Source organism: Vombatus ursinus, unplaced genomic scaffold (genome assembly GCF_900497805.2).
Source record: "Vombatus ursinus unplaced genomic scaffold, bare-nosed wombat genome assembly UNPS02014841.1, whole genome shotgun sequence".
In the NCBI taxonomy this organism is placed as follows: domain Eukaryota; kingdom Metazoa; phylum Chordata; class Mammalia; order Diprotodontia; family Vombatidae; genus Vombatus; species Vombatus ursinus.
The window spans coordinates 2,573,207-2,586,572 of NW_020954619.1; the positions used below are offsets into that span (position 1 = coordinate 2,573,207).

Genomic DNA, 13,366 nt, shown 5'->3' on the forward strand with positions numbered 1-13,366 from the left:
CCCCCCCCCCCCGCCCGAAGCTTGGGACAGCACATTCTCCACACTGGAAGCAGACCCCTACCTTAACAAAGAGTTTAAAACTCAAGTACTTGGCTGGGAACATGAACAGACTAAGCAAAAAAAGTCAGACCACAGAATCTTTCTTTAGTGACAAAGATCAAAACATACAACCAGAAGAAAACAACAAAGTCAAAGCTCCTACATCCAAAGCCTCCAAGAAAAATATGAATCAGTCCCAGGCCATGGAACAGCTCAAAAAGGATTTTGAGGAGCAAGTAAGAGAAGCAGAGGAAAAACTGGGAAGAGAAATGAGAGTGATGCAAGAAAATCAAGAAAAACAAGTCAAGAGCTTGCTAAAAGAGACCCGAAAAAAATACTGAAGAAAGTAACACCTCAAAAAATAGCCTAACCCAAATGGCAAAAGAGGTCCAAAAAGCCAATGAAGAGAAGAATGCCTTAAAAAGCAGAACTGGCCAAATGGAAAAGGAAGTCCAAAAGCTCAACGAAGAAAACACTTCCTTAAAAATTAAAATGGAGCAAATGGAAGCTAGTGACTTTGAGAAATCAACACATTGTAAAACAAAACCAAAAGAATGCAAAAATAGAAAACAATGAGACATATCTCATTGGAAAAACAACTGACCTGGAATATAGATCCAGAAGAGATAATTTAAAAATTACTGGACAATCTGAAAGCCATGATCAAAAGAGCCTAGATATCATCTTTCAAGAAATTAGCAAGGAAAACTGTCCTGATATTCTAGAACCAGAGGGTAAAATAGAAATTGAAAGAATTCACTAATCACCTCCTGAAAGGAAAAGGAAAACTCTTAGGTATACTGTAGCCAAATTCCAGAGTTCCCAGGTCAAGGAGAAAATATTGCAAGCAACCAGAATGAAACAATTCAGTGGAAACACAATCAGGATAACACAAGATTTAGCAGCTTCTACATTAAGGGACTGGAGAGCTTGGAATATGATATTCTGGAGGGCAAAGGAGATAGGTTACAACCAAGAATCACCTACCCAGGTTCCTCCTATTGGTTCTAATTCCTACTTACAACATCACTAATGTGAAAATATATTTAATAGGAATGTATATGTATAGCCTATATCAGATTGAGCTCTGTCTTGGGGAGGGAGATGAGGATGGAAGGGGAGAAAAATTTAAAACTCAAAAGCTTATGGAAGTGATTGTTGATAAATCAAAATAAATTAATTTAAAAAAAAAAAGAATCACCTACTCAGCAAAATTGAATATAATCCTTCAGGGGTAAAAATGGACCTTCAGTGAAAGAGAGGACTTTCAAGCATTCTTGATGAAAAGACCAGAGCTGAACAGAAAATTCTAAAAATTCTACTTTCAAATACAGGACTCAAGAGAAGAATTAAGAGGTAAACAGGAAAGAGGAATCATAAGGGACTTATTAAGGTTGAACTCTTTACATTCCTGCATGGAAAGATGATATTTGTAACTCATGAGACCTTTGTCAGAGTATTGGGGTAGCTGAAGGTAAAAAAAAATATATATGTATATATAGATAGAGGGCACAGGGTGAGTTGAAGATGAATGGGTGATATCTGGAGAATAAAATTAATGGGTGAGAGGATTATACTGGGAAAAGGAGAAAAGAAAAGGTAGAATGGGGTAAATCATCTCACATAAAACAGACAAGAAAAGGCTTTTTACAGTAGAGGGGAAATGGGGGAAGGTGAGAGAGAATGAATGAATCTTATTCTCATTGGATTTGGCTTAAGGAGGGAATAACATACACACTCAATTGGGTATGGAAATCTATTTTACCCTACAGGAAAAAAGGGTGGAAGGAGATAAGAGAGTAAAGGTATGAGAGAGGGGAGGGCAGCTTGGGAGCAGAAACAAACACTTCTAAAGAGGGACAGGGTCAAAAGAGAGAACAGAATAAACAGGGGGGCAGGATAGGATGAAGGGAAATATAGTTAGTTTTCCACAGCATGACTACTATGGAAGTGTTTTCCATGACTATACAAGTATATCCAGTATGGAGTTGCTTGCCTTCTCAAGGAGAGTGGGTGGGGAAGGAGGAAGGGAGAAAATTCGGAACCCAAAGTTTTAAAAACAAATGTTAAAAACTGTTTTCACATGCAACTGGGAAATAAGATATACAGAAATCTATTCTGCCCTACACGAAAATAGAAGGGGAAGGAGATAAGAGAAGGGGTTGCGGGGATAGAAGGGAGGGCAGATTAGGGGAAGGGATATTCAGAATGCACACACTGTTGGGGTGGGGGAAGGGATAAAATGGGGAGAAAATTTGGAACTCAAAATCTTGTGGAAGGGAATGTTGAAAACTAAAAATAAATTAATTAATAATAAAAGATACAATAAAAAAAGAATTGATGCAAATTATAAAAATAAGACATACACTAATTGGTCAAAGGCTATAAATAGTACCCAAAAAGAAATCCAACTCCCTATAGTTATATGGAAAAGGCTCCCAATCACTGATATTTAGAGAAATGCAAATTAATATAATTCTTGAGGTTCCACCCATCAAATTGGCAAAGTCAGTCCCCCCCCTCCAAAAAAAGACTACCATTGAAGGTGTTGCAAGAAAAACAATCACATTGATATAATATTAGCATATCTATGAACTGGACCAGTCATTTTGGAAGGAATTTGAAATTATGCCCCCAAATTTACTAAATTGTGCACACTGTCTTATACTGGCTGCACGCCGACCTTCTGCCAGCCGTATGCCAGTACCCACTCCTTCTATAAGGAGCACACTACCAGAGTCTTACTTACACTCGAGTCTTCGGTACTCTGCCGGATAACCACACAGAGACGAGCCATCGGGAGGCACCAACACCAGAGCTTTATTCAGAGGCCAACACAGCAAGCCATCATAGCAAGCCCAAGTAGCAAGGCCAGAGCAACAGGGCAGGAGCCAGGAGAGAGAGCATGTGTGATCTGACCACGCTTGTTCTAAGTACCTACCTAGCCCCTCCTCCCCAGCCCGCTTACTAGCCAATGATTGTAGGGTCAGATACCGGAAGGGGCTGTCTGAGTTTAGCACACTAAGGGGGAGGGAGTGACGTAGGAGGCTAGGACCGGATATAGGAAGGAGGGGTCTGGGATTAGCGCATAGACAGAGTACGTGACCTAGGAAGTCAGACTCAGGAGGGGTCTGGGGTCAGTGCTGCACAAAGGGACTCAGGAAGTCAGGAAGGTCACAAGAGGCGTCTGGGGATGACGTTGCATATAGGGAGGGGACTAGGCAAAGGGAACTCAGTCCTCTGCCGTCCCACTCCCACGTGGCACCGTCCCTTGCCTCAGGAGCTCAAGCTCGGCTACTGCACCCAGCTTGTCTCACAAAGCACTGTCCATTGCCTCAGGGCTTCTCCGTATCCAGCCCATCCCAGTTCACCACGACTCTGCCTACCACAGCCCCTGCCTCGACTTCCAAAATACCCAGATCTTACCCTACCCTTGTCACAGCGCCCAACCTGGTAGCTGCCAACATCAGACAGTCCCTCACACTCTTTGACCGAGAGATACCAGTATTAGGCTCATGCCCCAAAGAGATCAGAGGAGAAAATATATTTATTGCAGCTTTTTTTGGTAGTGGAAAAGAATTGGAAAATAAAGGACTGTCGATTTTGGAGGGAATATCTGAACAAATTGTGGGATACAAATTTAATGGAATACCATTGTGTTATAAGAAACAACAAAAAGAAAAGGTTCAGAGAAACCTGGGAAAACTTGTAAAAACTGATGCAGAATGAAGTGAATGGAAGCAGAATAATTTATACTACAACACTATAAAAAATAAGCAATTTTGAAAGACTTAAGAATTCTCAACAACCATGATTTCAGAAGACCAACAAAGCATACTATCTCCTTTCAGAAAAGTGAGACTAAGTATTCAGAATGAGACAAACTTTTGGACACAGCCAACATGGGAATTTGTTTTGTTTGACTACGTATTTGTCACAAGGATTTTGTTTTTCTTTTTTTTTCCCAGTAGGAGAGGACATGGGAAGAAGAGAAAATAAATACTTGTTAACTGAGAATAAAATTTAATTTTAAGCAGTTAAATGTTACATTTATTATATATTTTAAGAGAAAAGATATTAGATAAGGTTTACTGTTCTACTTTGTATATGGAAATACTCATATTATTTGGTGTTTGTTAAGTTCAGAATAAAAATAAACAAAATATTAAAACAAAATTAGCATTTAAAAGATCATCTGACTGGAAGAAATTCCAGCAGGTCTAAGAGAGATGAGAAGGCATAATCTATCAGAAAAAAACAGTGGAATAAGGGATTAGAAGCACTTGGATTCTAGTTTGCCACCAGTAAAGAAAAACAAAACCACCCTAAATATTTCACAAGTATCATTATAAGGATCATATTAAATAACAGGTAAAAGTATTCTGGAAACTAAAGTTTTATCTACATAAAAGTAATACTGAAGAAGAAAAAGGACAGCTGAATTGAGGCTAGTAAAATGAGAAGGTCTAACCTAAGTGGGCAACATTCAAGCTGTTACATTACTAAAGCACTTTCAAAATTTTTAAGAGCTTCCTTTCCCCACAAAAATCTTATGAGGCAAATAAGGTGAGTATTATTATTCCCATTTAACTAGTAAGAAAACTGAAGCTCTAAAAGTCAAAAGGAAAGTGAAAGACATTGCAGAGGAATCAGTAAGACCTGACAGCCGATCAAAAGTGACGAAGAAGGTTAAATTATAGTTAAGAGAGGGGAAAGGCAGGATAGTTGTACCACAGGTAGTCCTGAGGAAGCAGGGAGGTGTCTCATCTTATAGAATGTAAGATCCTTGGGGGTAGGGATCTTCCATTTCCCAGTATTCTGTATCACCCATATCCATACAAAAAGCCTTCATTGCAAAATTTAGGTGAGAGAAGGAAAGTAAGGGTGCCAATATTAGCCATCCTCCCTCCACAGATCAGCACATGCCCCATTTCCTTCTGGAAAACATCTCCAATAATTCTAGAGATAATGATCTTTCCTTTCTCTAAGTGCCTACTCATTACACTGGAGCAGCAGTGTGGCAGAAGGGAAAGGGCAAAGAATTTAAGAGTCAAGAAGATCTGAGTTAATTCTTCCTAAGGCACTTAACTAGTATGGTGACTACAAGCAAGTCACTTAGTCAACAACCAGTAACCTCACCTGTAAAACAGGATACTACATCCTATATAGTATTTAGTGTCATCCTCAAATGGCTGTATCAAAAAAAAATAATATGAGCTACTAATATTGTTTTCATAAAATTAAAGGTAGAGTGGCGTAGTGGACAGAGAGCAGGCCACTAAGACTGTAACACATGAATTCAAGTGTAGGTTCTGTCATATTCTGGCTGCTTGTCCTGGGGCAAGTTATTTAACCCTGGTGCTGTAGGTAACTTTCAGAAGATTTTTAAGTTGCAAAGAAGGTACCAACTTGTCCTAGAAGACAGTTTCCTCATCCAGACAATGAAATCACAGGTCTAATCCCTGTCCCTAATGTATATAGTCTATGCCACATAATTTAACATACGGGTATACTGTCATGTACTGTTCTAAACGCATTCATCTTGTAAATGCCCAACCAGATGGTAAGCTCCTTGAGGAAGAATTATCAGACTCTTTTTTAATCTCCCCAAATATTTAGCACAATGCTGAGCAAATTTAAGGGGAAAAAAATAGCTGACGAAGGTGAAACATTTCCATTCCTGTATCATACCAACCAATATAGTGCTATATATTGACTTCTCTGGAATAAAAAAAAAATTTTTGATAAGGGGTCCTCAACCTTTCCTCTATAACAATTCAAATCCTAAGTCTCAAGCTTCATCTTTTTCATGAAGGCTTCTCCTGATTTCCACTCCAGAGCACATTGATTTTTCTAATGTATACCACCATCTCCCCCCAATCTACCTTCCTTCAGTTACCCCTAGAAGATAGCCACTATTACCCTAGTATTGCAATCAATAACCTTTTTCGAATGAGTATCACTAGCATATGCAAAGGCAGGGTTTAGAAAAGAACAAGAAAGAGAGAAAAAGTGAAACAGGGAAAATGAAGAAAAAACACAAAAGAAATGTGTATGTGGTGAAAAGCGCAGAAGTGCTAACCAGTGATCCATCTCAACCTAACAGACAAGGCTATGGTCCAACAGCTGGGAGAGAGGGGTTCTTTTTACTAATGATTCTAACACTAATAAGGGTAACAGCTGCCATACAGCATAGTTTTAAAAAGTTACTTAACCTGCTCTCCAAAAACATGTTTGAAACATTCTTATTAATTACTGGAATCTGAATGAGTTGAACCTTTATTTTTTTGGGGGGGGAGGGAAGGAATGGTCCGTGCTCTAAGTTCTCTAAGTTCTAATTTTACTGCAAGGTTTTAAGTCAACTTGTTCAACCATTAATCCCAACTTAAATAAACCTGAATTGAATGAAGTGTACTTTGATGTATAAATCAATGTTGGCATAATAAATGACAAACTCAGTGAATCATTATTGCAATTATCTGGCTATCGTGATTTTCTACAACACATGAATATGCATCTGAAAGAACTCAAAAAAACAATGAAATAAGGGACTTTCCTCTTTTAGAAACAATATAGGGTAATCTTGGCCATGCTACAAAAATATAATTTGAGGTCTGTCCTGGAAGTGAAAAAACTAAAATCGAGATTCTATTAGAACTCAAAATGCAAAAAGAACTTACTATGCCAATTTTATTCAAAGAGAAATATATTGCAATGTTTTTCCTGTCTTTAATTCAAAGAAAAGATAAAAAATGAGGTCTAACAATATCACACCCAAGGGAAAAAAAATATAATTCAAAATTACCTAAATCCAAAATGTGAAAATGGGAGCAGGAAAAACAGGCTGCTTAGCTCTCCCTACTCAAAAAGTTGAAGATTCCAACAATGCAACTAGGAAATTTCAAAGTCTCAGGGAAATCATATATTTCCCTCTTAATTCTTCTTTAGGATTATGGAGGGGGGATATTAAGTCAGTTTGACTGAAAACATCAAAGAACAAGTTGCAGACACCTTTCTAAAAGCTCATGAAAATAATGTATGGTAGGTGAAGCTCTTAATTGGTACAGCCATTCTGGAAAGCAATTTAGAATCATGCCCCCAAAGTAACTAAGATGTGCATATTCTTCGACTTTCCCAAACCCCAAAAGGACAAAAAAAAAAAAGGAAGAAATAAAAGGACCTTTATGTTTAAAAAATAATAATTATGGCAGCTCCTTTTGTAATGCAAACTTAGAGAGGTTCCTATCTTTTGGGTAATGGCCGAATACATTACGGTACATGAACATCATTATAATTCATTAATAAATGATGAAAGCATAGGTTCCAAAGAAACCTGAGAAGACCAAGTATGAACTGATACAGAATAGACTAAGCAGAACCCAGAAAATCATTTCTAAAATAACTACAATACTGAGAAGACAAACAACTAAAGCACTTAAAACTTTGATCAATGCAATGACCACTAGTGATTTGAGATGATAAAGACTGTTACCCACCTCCTAAAAAAGAGGAGTAGACTCAGGGTGCAGAATAATAAATATATCTTTCGGGTATGGTATTAGTTTTAATTTTGCATATTTGTTACAAGGCTTTTTTTCCCCTTCCCCTTCCTCTCCCCTTCGGAAAACTGAGGTTAGATTTTTGGTAATTGAAAAAAAAAATTTAACTCGAGATTAACACAAAGCTTGTTACCACAAATAAAATGACAAACACCCGATTTGGCGGGCCTGTGGTGCGTGCTATTCAGGCACACGACTGTTCACTTTAAAAGTCCACAGCAAGGAAGATAAAACGGGGCACACTCGGTGAGAGCGCGGCGAAGAAGGAGCCGAAGACTCCCGGCTCCCAGAGTCAAGACTCCCCCACGAAGGAACAACCGCACACCGGAAAGTGGCCGGGGGTGGAGGAGTTGGGGGTGCGGGGTGGAGCTCAGCCCGTAGGCCGACCCAAAAGGGGCAGCGCAGAGTCCAGAGCCCGACCACTCCTCTCCCGTCCTCCCGCAGGCTCGCTCCCTTCACCCGCGGCGGAGCCACCCGCCCGTGGAACTTAGAAGTGACGACCGCGTGTCTCAGCGCGGGGAATCCCCAAGGGGGTGGGGACTCTTTAGCGGGCTACACCAAAAAGGGGGGGTCTTCCGCACGCGGGCAGGTCAGGACTCCGGGGTCCCGGCGTGCCCCGACTCAGGCTCGACAACAGGAGGAACAGGGGCGGCAGGAGACGCAGGGCCTAGTCACGCCCGGGGCCCCCAGCCTCTCCGCCGACGCCTCGGACGACCCCCTCCCCGTCACCCCCCTTTACCTTTTCCTCCACGCAGTTCACGATGATGGACGGATACTTGCGGCTCAGCCAGCGAAAGAAAGCCGGGACTCCCATGGTGTCGGTCGGGCGCTTTTTGAGTCGGCAAGCCCGGTCCCGGGGAAAAAAAGCGTAACCAGAGAGACAGGCGGCGGCGGCAACGGCGGCAGAGGGCAGGCACTTCCGCCCACCTTCAGGCCGAGCGGGGGGAAGTGACGCCACGCGGCTGCCGCGGCAGAGCACGGCGGGAAAAGAACGCCGGGGAAGGGGGGCGGGGGGAGCGACCCGGCTGGGGCGGGGCTCCCGCTGCTGCTAGCAGCCCCGGAGAGAGTGGGCGCATTGTGCGCTACCCCATGAAGGCGACCGCAGGGGGTCTGTGGGCCGAGCCGCCATACCCCGCAGTCCGGCGGAGGCCTCGCCCTGGCGGCCCGAGGTCCCGTTAGGTGAGGCGGGGCCTATGTTGAGCGCCTCGACGCCGAGTGCCCCGCGCGGCAGCTGTTCCCCACCACCGCCCCTGATTGAGCGGCGCAGGTGGGAAGGAGGCCCCGGGGTGGTCGCGGCCTTCGCTGGGCCCCGCACCGAGTAGCAGCTCCAGTCCAGGGAACTTCTCTTTGAGACCTAGCCCTGCTAGTCGGCTCTGGAATTTGGCCTTTGGGGAGGGGCCACAAAAAGGACGCCTTTGTCTGCCTTTCCCGTAATTGCGACCCACCCTGCCCACACTAGTATTGAAGTCTCCGGAATCTCTTCTGGCGGTCGAACCCGCTTTGTTGTACGTTGTTACTCCTCATCTACAGACACCGTGAGCCTTTGAACAGTTAACTTAAGGGGATCTGTGATCTCTCTCGAATAGAGAACTCGTTTAAAATGGAAAGTAAAACTTTCTCATTTGTTTGGTTTTGAATGGTGCACGTCAAAGGTAGCCCAGTAGATACACCCTTTCAGTGCCACTTCACTTATGAAAATTCCCATCCTAAATTATAGCAGAGGTTCTTAAGTGTGGTAGGGGGAACCCTGGGTGCCCCCAGGCCCTTTCAGAGGGTCTACGTGGTCAAAATTATTTTCATAATAATTCTAAGGGGTTTTAAGCTAAATATCGAAAGCTATGTAAACAAAAAGCTCTTTGGAGTCTCAAAAATTTTGTAAAAGGGTCCTGAGACCAAAAGTTGAGAACCGCTGAGTTACAGGATATAGCGCTCGAAAGAAAGCATTTTAGAGCATTTAGTTCTGCTTTCTCATAAAAAACGAGCAGATGCCAGCAGAAAGTGATGTGCTTAAGGTCATGTGGCTTTAGTGGCAGGGCTGGGATTTAAATATGTCTGATGACTCCAAGGCTAGTGTTGAAGATATTTATTTCTGCACTCCATTCAAGAAAACTGCTGTACCATTAATTTTTGTCTTTAAGGGACAGAATCTCTTTCTAGGTTTCTAGATATTTATATTCATGTGGTATCCGTGTTTGGGCCAACAAAATGTAATGTTTTAAAATTTTTTAGACTTTTTAAATGACTGATTCCTTTTGCAATTTTTTATGTTAGGAAGATATATTTTTAATTAATCACAAATGTCTTCTCTTTCATTTATGTTAATTAAATTATGTTAATTAAAAATGCATTCCACTATTTCTGAAATTGAAATCCTTGTGGGTTTTCTAATATACACTTACAAAACCTATGGAAGTTTAAACCTGGTATTAAGTAGGCTATTAAAAGCCTAAGCTGTTAGGGTTGGAAGAAATTTTAAAATCAGAGGCCACCTCCCTTTATTTTACAGACGAAGAAACAAGCCAATTCCCTATCTAGAAAAAGAGTTCTTAAACTTTTGGTTTGTCATGGACCCCTTTTTGCAGGCTGCTAAAGTCTATGTATGGATGCCTTCTCAGAGTAATGTAATAAAATGCATAAAATAAATAGGATTACAAAGACAGCCAATTATATTGTAATAAAGATGCAATTTTTTTCCTCCCTGCAAGTTCATGGACTCCCTAACTTCAGGGTTAAAAAACCTTGTTCTAGAATATCTTTTAAAACTAGAATTGCTTTTTTTTAATATACATTACATGACCATGTTTTCTCGATATTTTGAAAATAATAGTTTACATCAATTGAGTATAAATATGTAAGATCATATCCCTAAAAGTGGAAGGGATTTCAGAGGCCATTCCTATCATCTGAAAGATGAAGAAACTGACCCAGGGAAGTTGTGACTTGCTCTAGACACACTCATATATGTAAAATAAGCAGGCTTTGAACCTAAGTCATTCGACCCCAAAGCCAGTGTGTTTTCCACAGTACCACATATTTTATGATGAAATTATTTTAAGGTGAAAAGTAAGGTTATTGGTAACAGGCTTCTGAAATTTTAATTCAACAATCACCTACTAGTGAGTCCACCAGTAATCATCTAATAAAAGCCTACTGTGTGCAGGACACTGTGCTAAATGCTAGGGATACAGAAAGGCAGAAATTCACAATCCAATGGGAGAGATAACAAACAAATATGTTCAAACAAGCTATATACGAGATAAATAGGAAATAATTTTAATAGCAAATAGGAAATAAATAAGAGAGACCACTCTAGGATTAAGAAAGATTGGGAAAGGCTTCCCATAGGAGGTAGGATTTTAGTTTTAGTGGGACTTGAAGGGAAGCCAGGAGGTAGAGATGAGGAGGAAGAGCATCCAATATACAAAGCTCTGTGCTAGGCACTAGTGATCCAAAGATGGAAAACAATCATTCAAATTTACGGGCTATTATTGTCTATTATTGTTCCTACTATGTGCTAGACACTGTACTAAGCTCTGAGGATACAAAGAATGGCAAAAAATAGTCCTTCCTCACAGTCAAATAGAAGAGGCAACACACAATTTTGTACAAACAAAATATATACAAGATTATTTGGTGATAATCAGAGAGAATACACTAGCATTCAGGGAAATCAGGAAAAGCTTCTTGCAAAATGTGGAATTTGACTGGAACTTCAGGGAAGACAGAAGGCAGAGAAGAGGAGGGAAAGCATTCCAGGAATGAGAGTCAGTCAGTGAAAATGTCCATAGTTGAGAGAGGGGAGAGTTGTGTGTGAGGCCCAGCAGCAAGTGTCACTAGATCACAGACTTCATAGGGGAACATAAAGAAAACTGAAAATGTAGGGGTAGGAGGGTAGGTTTGAAGGGCTTTGAGTACCAAGGAGAGTTTTCATTTGATCTAGGAAATGATAGGGAGCTGGAGTTTATTGATTAGGGGAGAATAGTTGTGCTTTAGGAAGATCAATTCCACAAGTGAGCAGAGAATGGACTAGATTGGGGAGAGATGTGAGGCAGGGAGACCAACCAGAACTCTATTGCAATACTTGCCCGAGGTAATGAGGTCCTACACAAGGGTGGTAGCAATGTCAGAGAAAAGAAGTAAGTATTTATAAGAGATGTTACAAAGGTAAAATTGACAAGCCTTTGCAACTGATTAAATATAGGGGTAAGAGAGTTGAGAGTCTAACTCTCAATAACATCTGGGTTGGGGGTCTGGGTAACTGGTAGGATTGTGGTGACTTTGATAGTAATGGAGAAGTTAGGAAGAGGGAAGGGTTAAGGAAAAAAGAGAATTCAATTTTGTACATGTTAAGTTTAAAATGTCTACAGTACATCCAGTTTGAGATGTCCAATAGGCAATTGGAGATGAAAGTCTGGAGGGCTGGATAAGTAGATCTGAGAAACATCAGCATAGATAATTGCATCCATGGGAATTGATGAAATTACTGATTAGAATGTAATAAAGAAGAGAGCCCAGCACAGACCCTTGGGGGACACCTAAGGTTAGCAGGTTGAAGTAGATGAAGATCCAGCAAAGGAGACAGAAAAAGAGTAATCAGACAAGTAGGAGAAGACCAAGGAGAGAGTATTGTCATGGAAACCTACAGAGAAGAGAGTACCATGGAAAAGAGGGTGATCAGCAAGTTTTAAAGGCTGCAGAGAGGTCAAGGATGAGAATTAAGAAAAGGAGAATACCATACCACAATTATACAGATAAGTATGATACAAAATAGAATATAGTAGGCCAAGGACAGGTCCAGACTAAGTATTCCAGGAAAATTTGCAGAGAAATAAAGAACATTTAGGGAGGTTCAGAAAAGGTACTTTGGTGGAAGTACAATCTGAGCTTAACCTTGGAGGAGAAGAGGCTTTCACCATTCCGAGATATGAAGGGAGTGCATTTTAGAAGTGGTGGATGCCCTGTAAAATTAAGAGGCACAAGTCCAATTTGATGGGAAAGTAGACATACGTGAAGGTGGAGTAAGGTGAAACAAGCCAAGAAAGTTAAGATACCAAGAATACAGTGCTCACAATGACTACAGTGATGTACATGTAAAGAACAATAAGGTTGAAATGAACCCTGTGAAATTAAAGATCTTAGCCCTAGAGGAGAATATAATTCAAATTCAGCTGCATTGTAAAAGTGGGAGACTGGATATGGAATGTTGCTTGCACTGTCAGACACGAGTGTTGGCCTTAGTGAACTGCATTTTTCCTTCTTTCAAATCTTTATTGTAAGGGAAAACTCACTGGGAAGGGAAGAGGAAAATGTATTTGGAAATAAACAACAAAATAAATGAATTTTAAAATTTTAAAAGAAAGGTACAATTAGAATTAGATTGTAGAGGGTCTTAAAGGACCTGTAGGTGTTTTATCCTGTAAATGATAAGAAGCCAATAAAGGTTTCTGAGTAGGGTAAGCAAGTCCTACATATTCAGAAAATTACTTTAGCAGTTGTATGAAGGATGGATTTGAATATAACAGAACTGCTGTATACTTGCAGTGCTTTGTATATGCATAGTATTTATAGAGATGACATGTTATCTTAAATGTCAGCCTATAGGTCCAAATAAGAACTCTGAATTAATTCGAAGGTATAGGTACTTGCATAACTTAGAAGGTAAAGTCAGAAATCTACATAAGTACTACACTCTTAACAACAGCAACAAAAAATTTCATTCCCTGTTTTAATATGTGGATTCCAGTGGCTATTTCTTCTCGGAGTAAATA

The 13,366-nt window shown here is 40.5% G+C and overlaps 1 protein-coding gene across 1 annotated transcript in view; it reads right to left on the reverse strand.

Annotated features, from left to right (window-relative positions):
- Positions 1-8,525, reverse strand: part of XRN2 (5'-3' exoribonuclease 2) — a 101,187-nt gene extending 92,662 nt beyond the window's left edge. Inside the window, exon 1 of the mRNA XM_027840378.1 lies at positions 8,338-8,525. Within this exon, the coding sequence (XP_027696179.1) occupies positions 8,338-8,412 (75 nt within the window). The 5' untranslated portion in view covers positions 8,413-8,525. The remainder of the gene's footprint in view (positions 1-8,337) is intronic.
- Between the last annotated feature and the right edge of the window lie 4,841 nt (positions 8,526-13,366).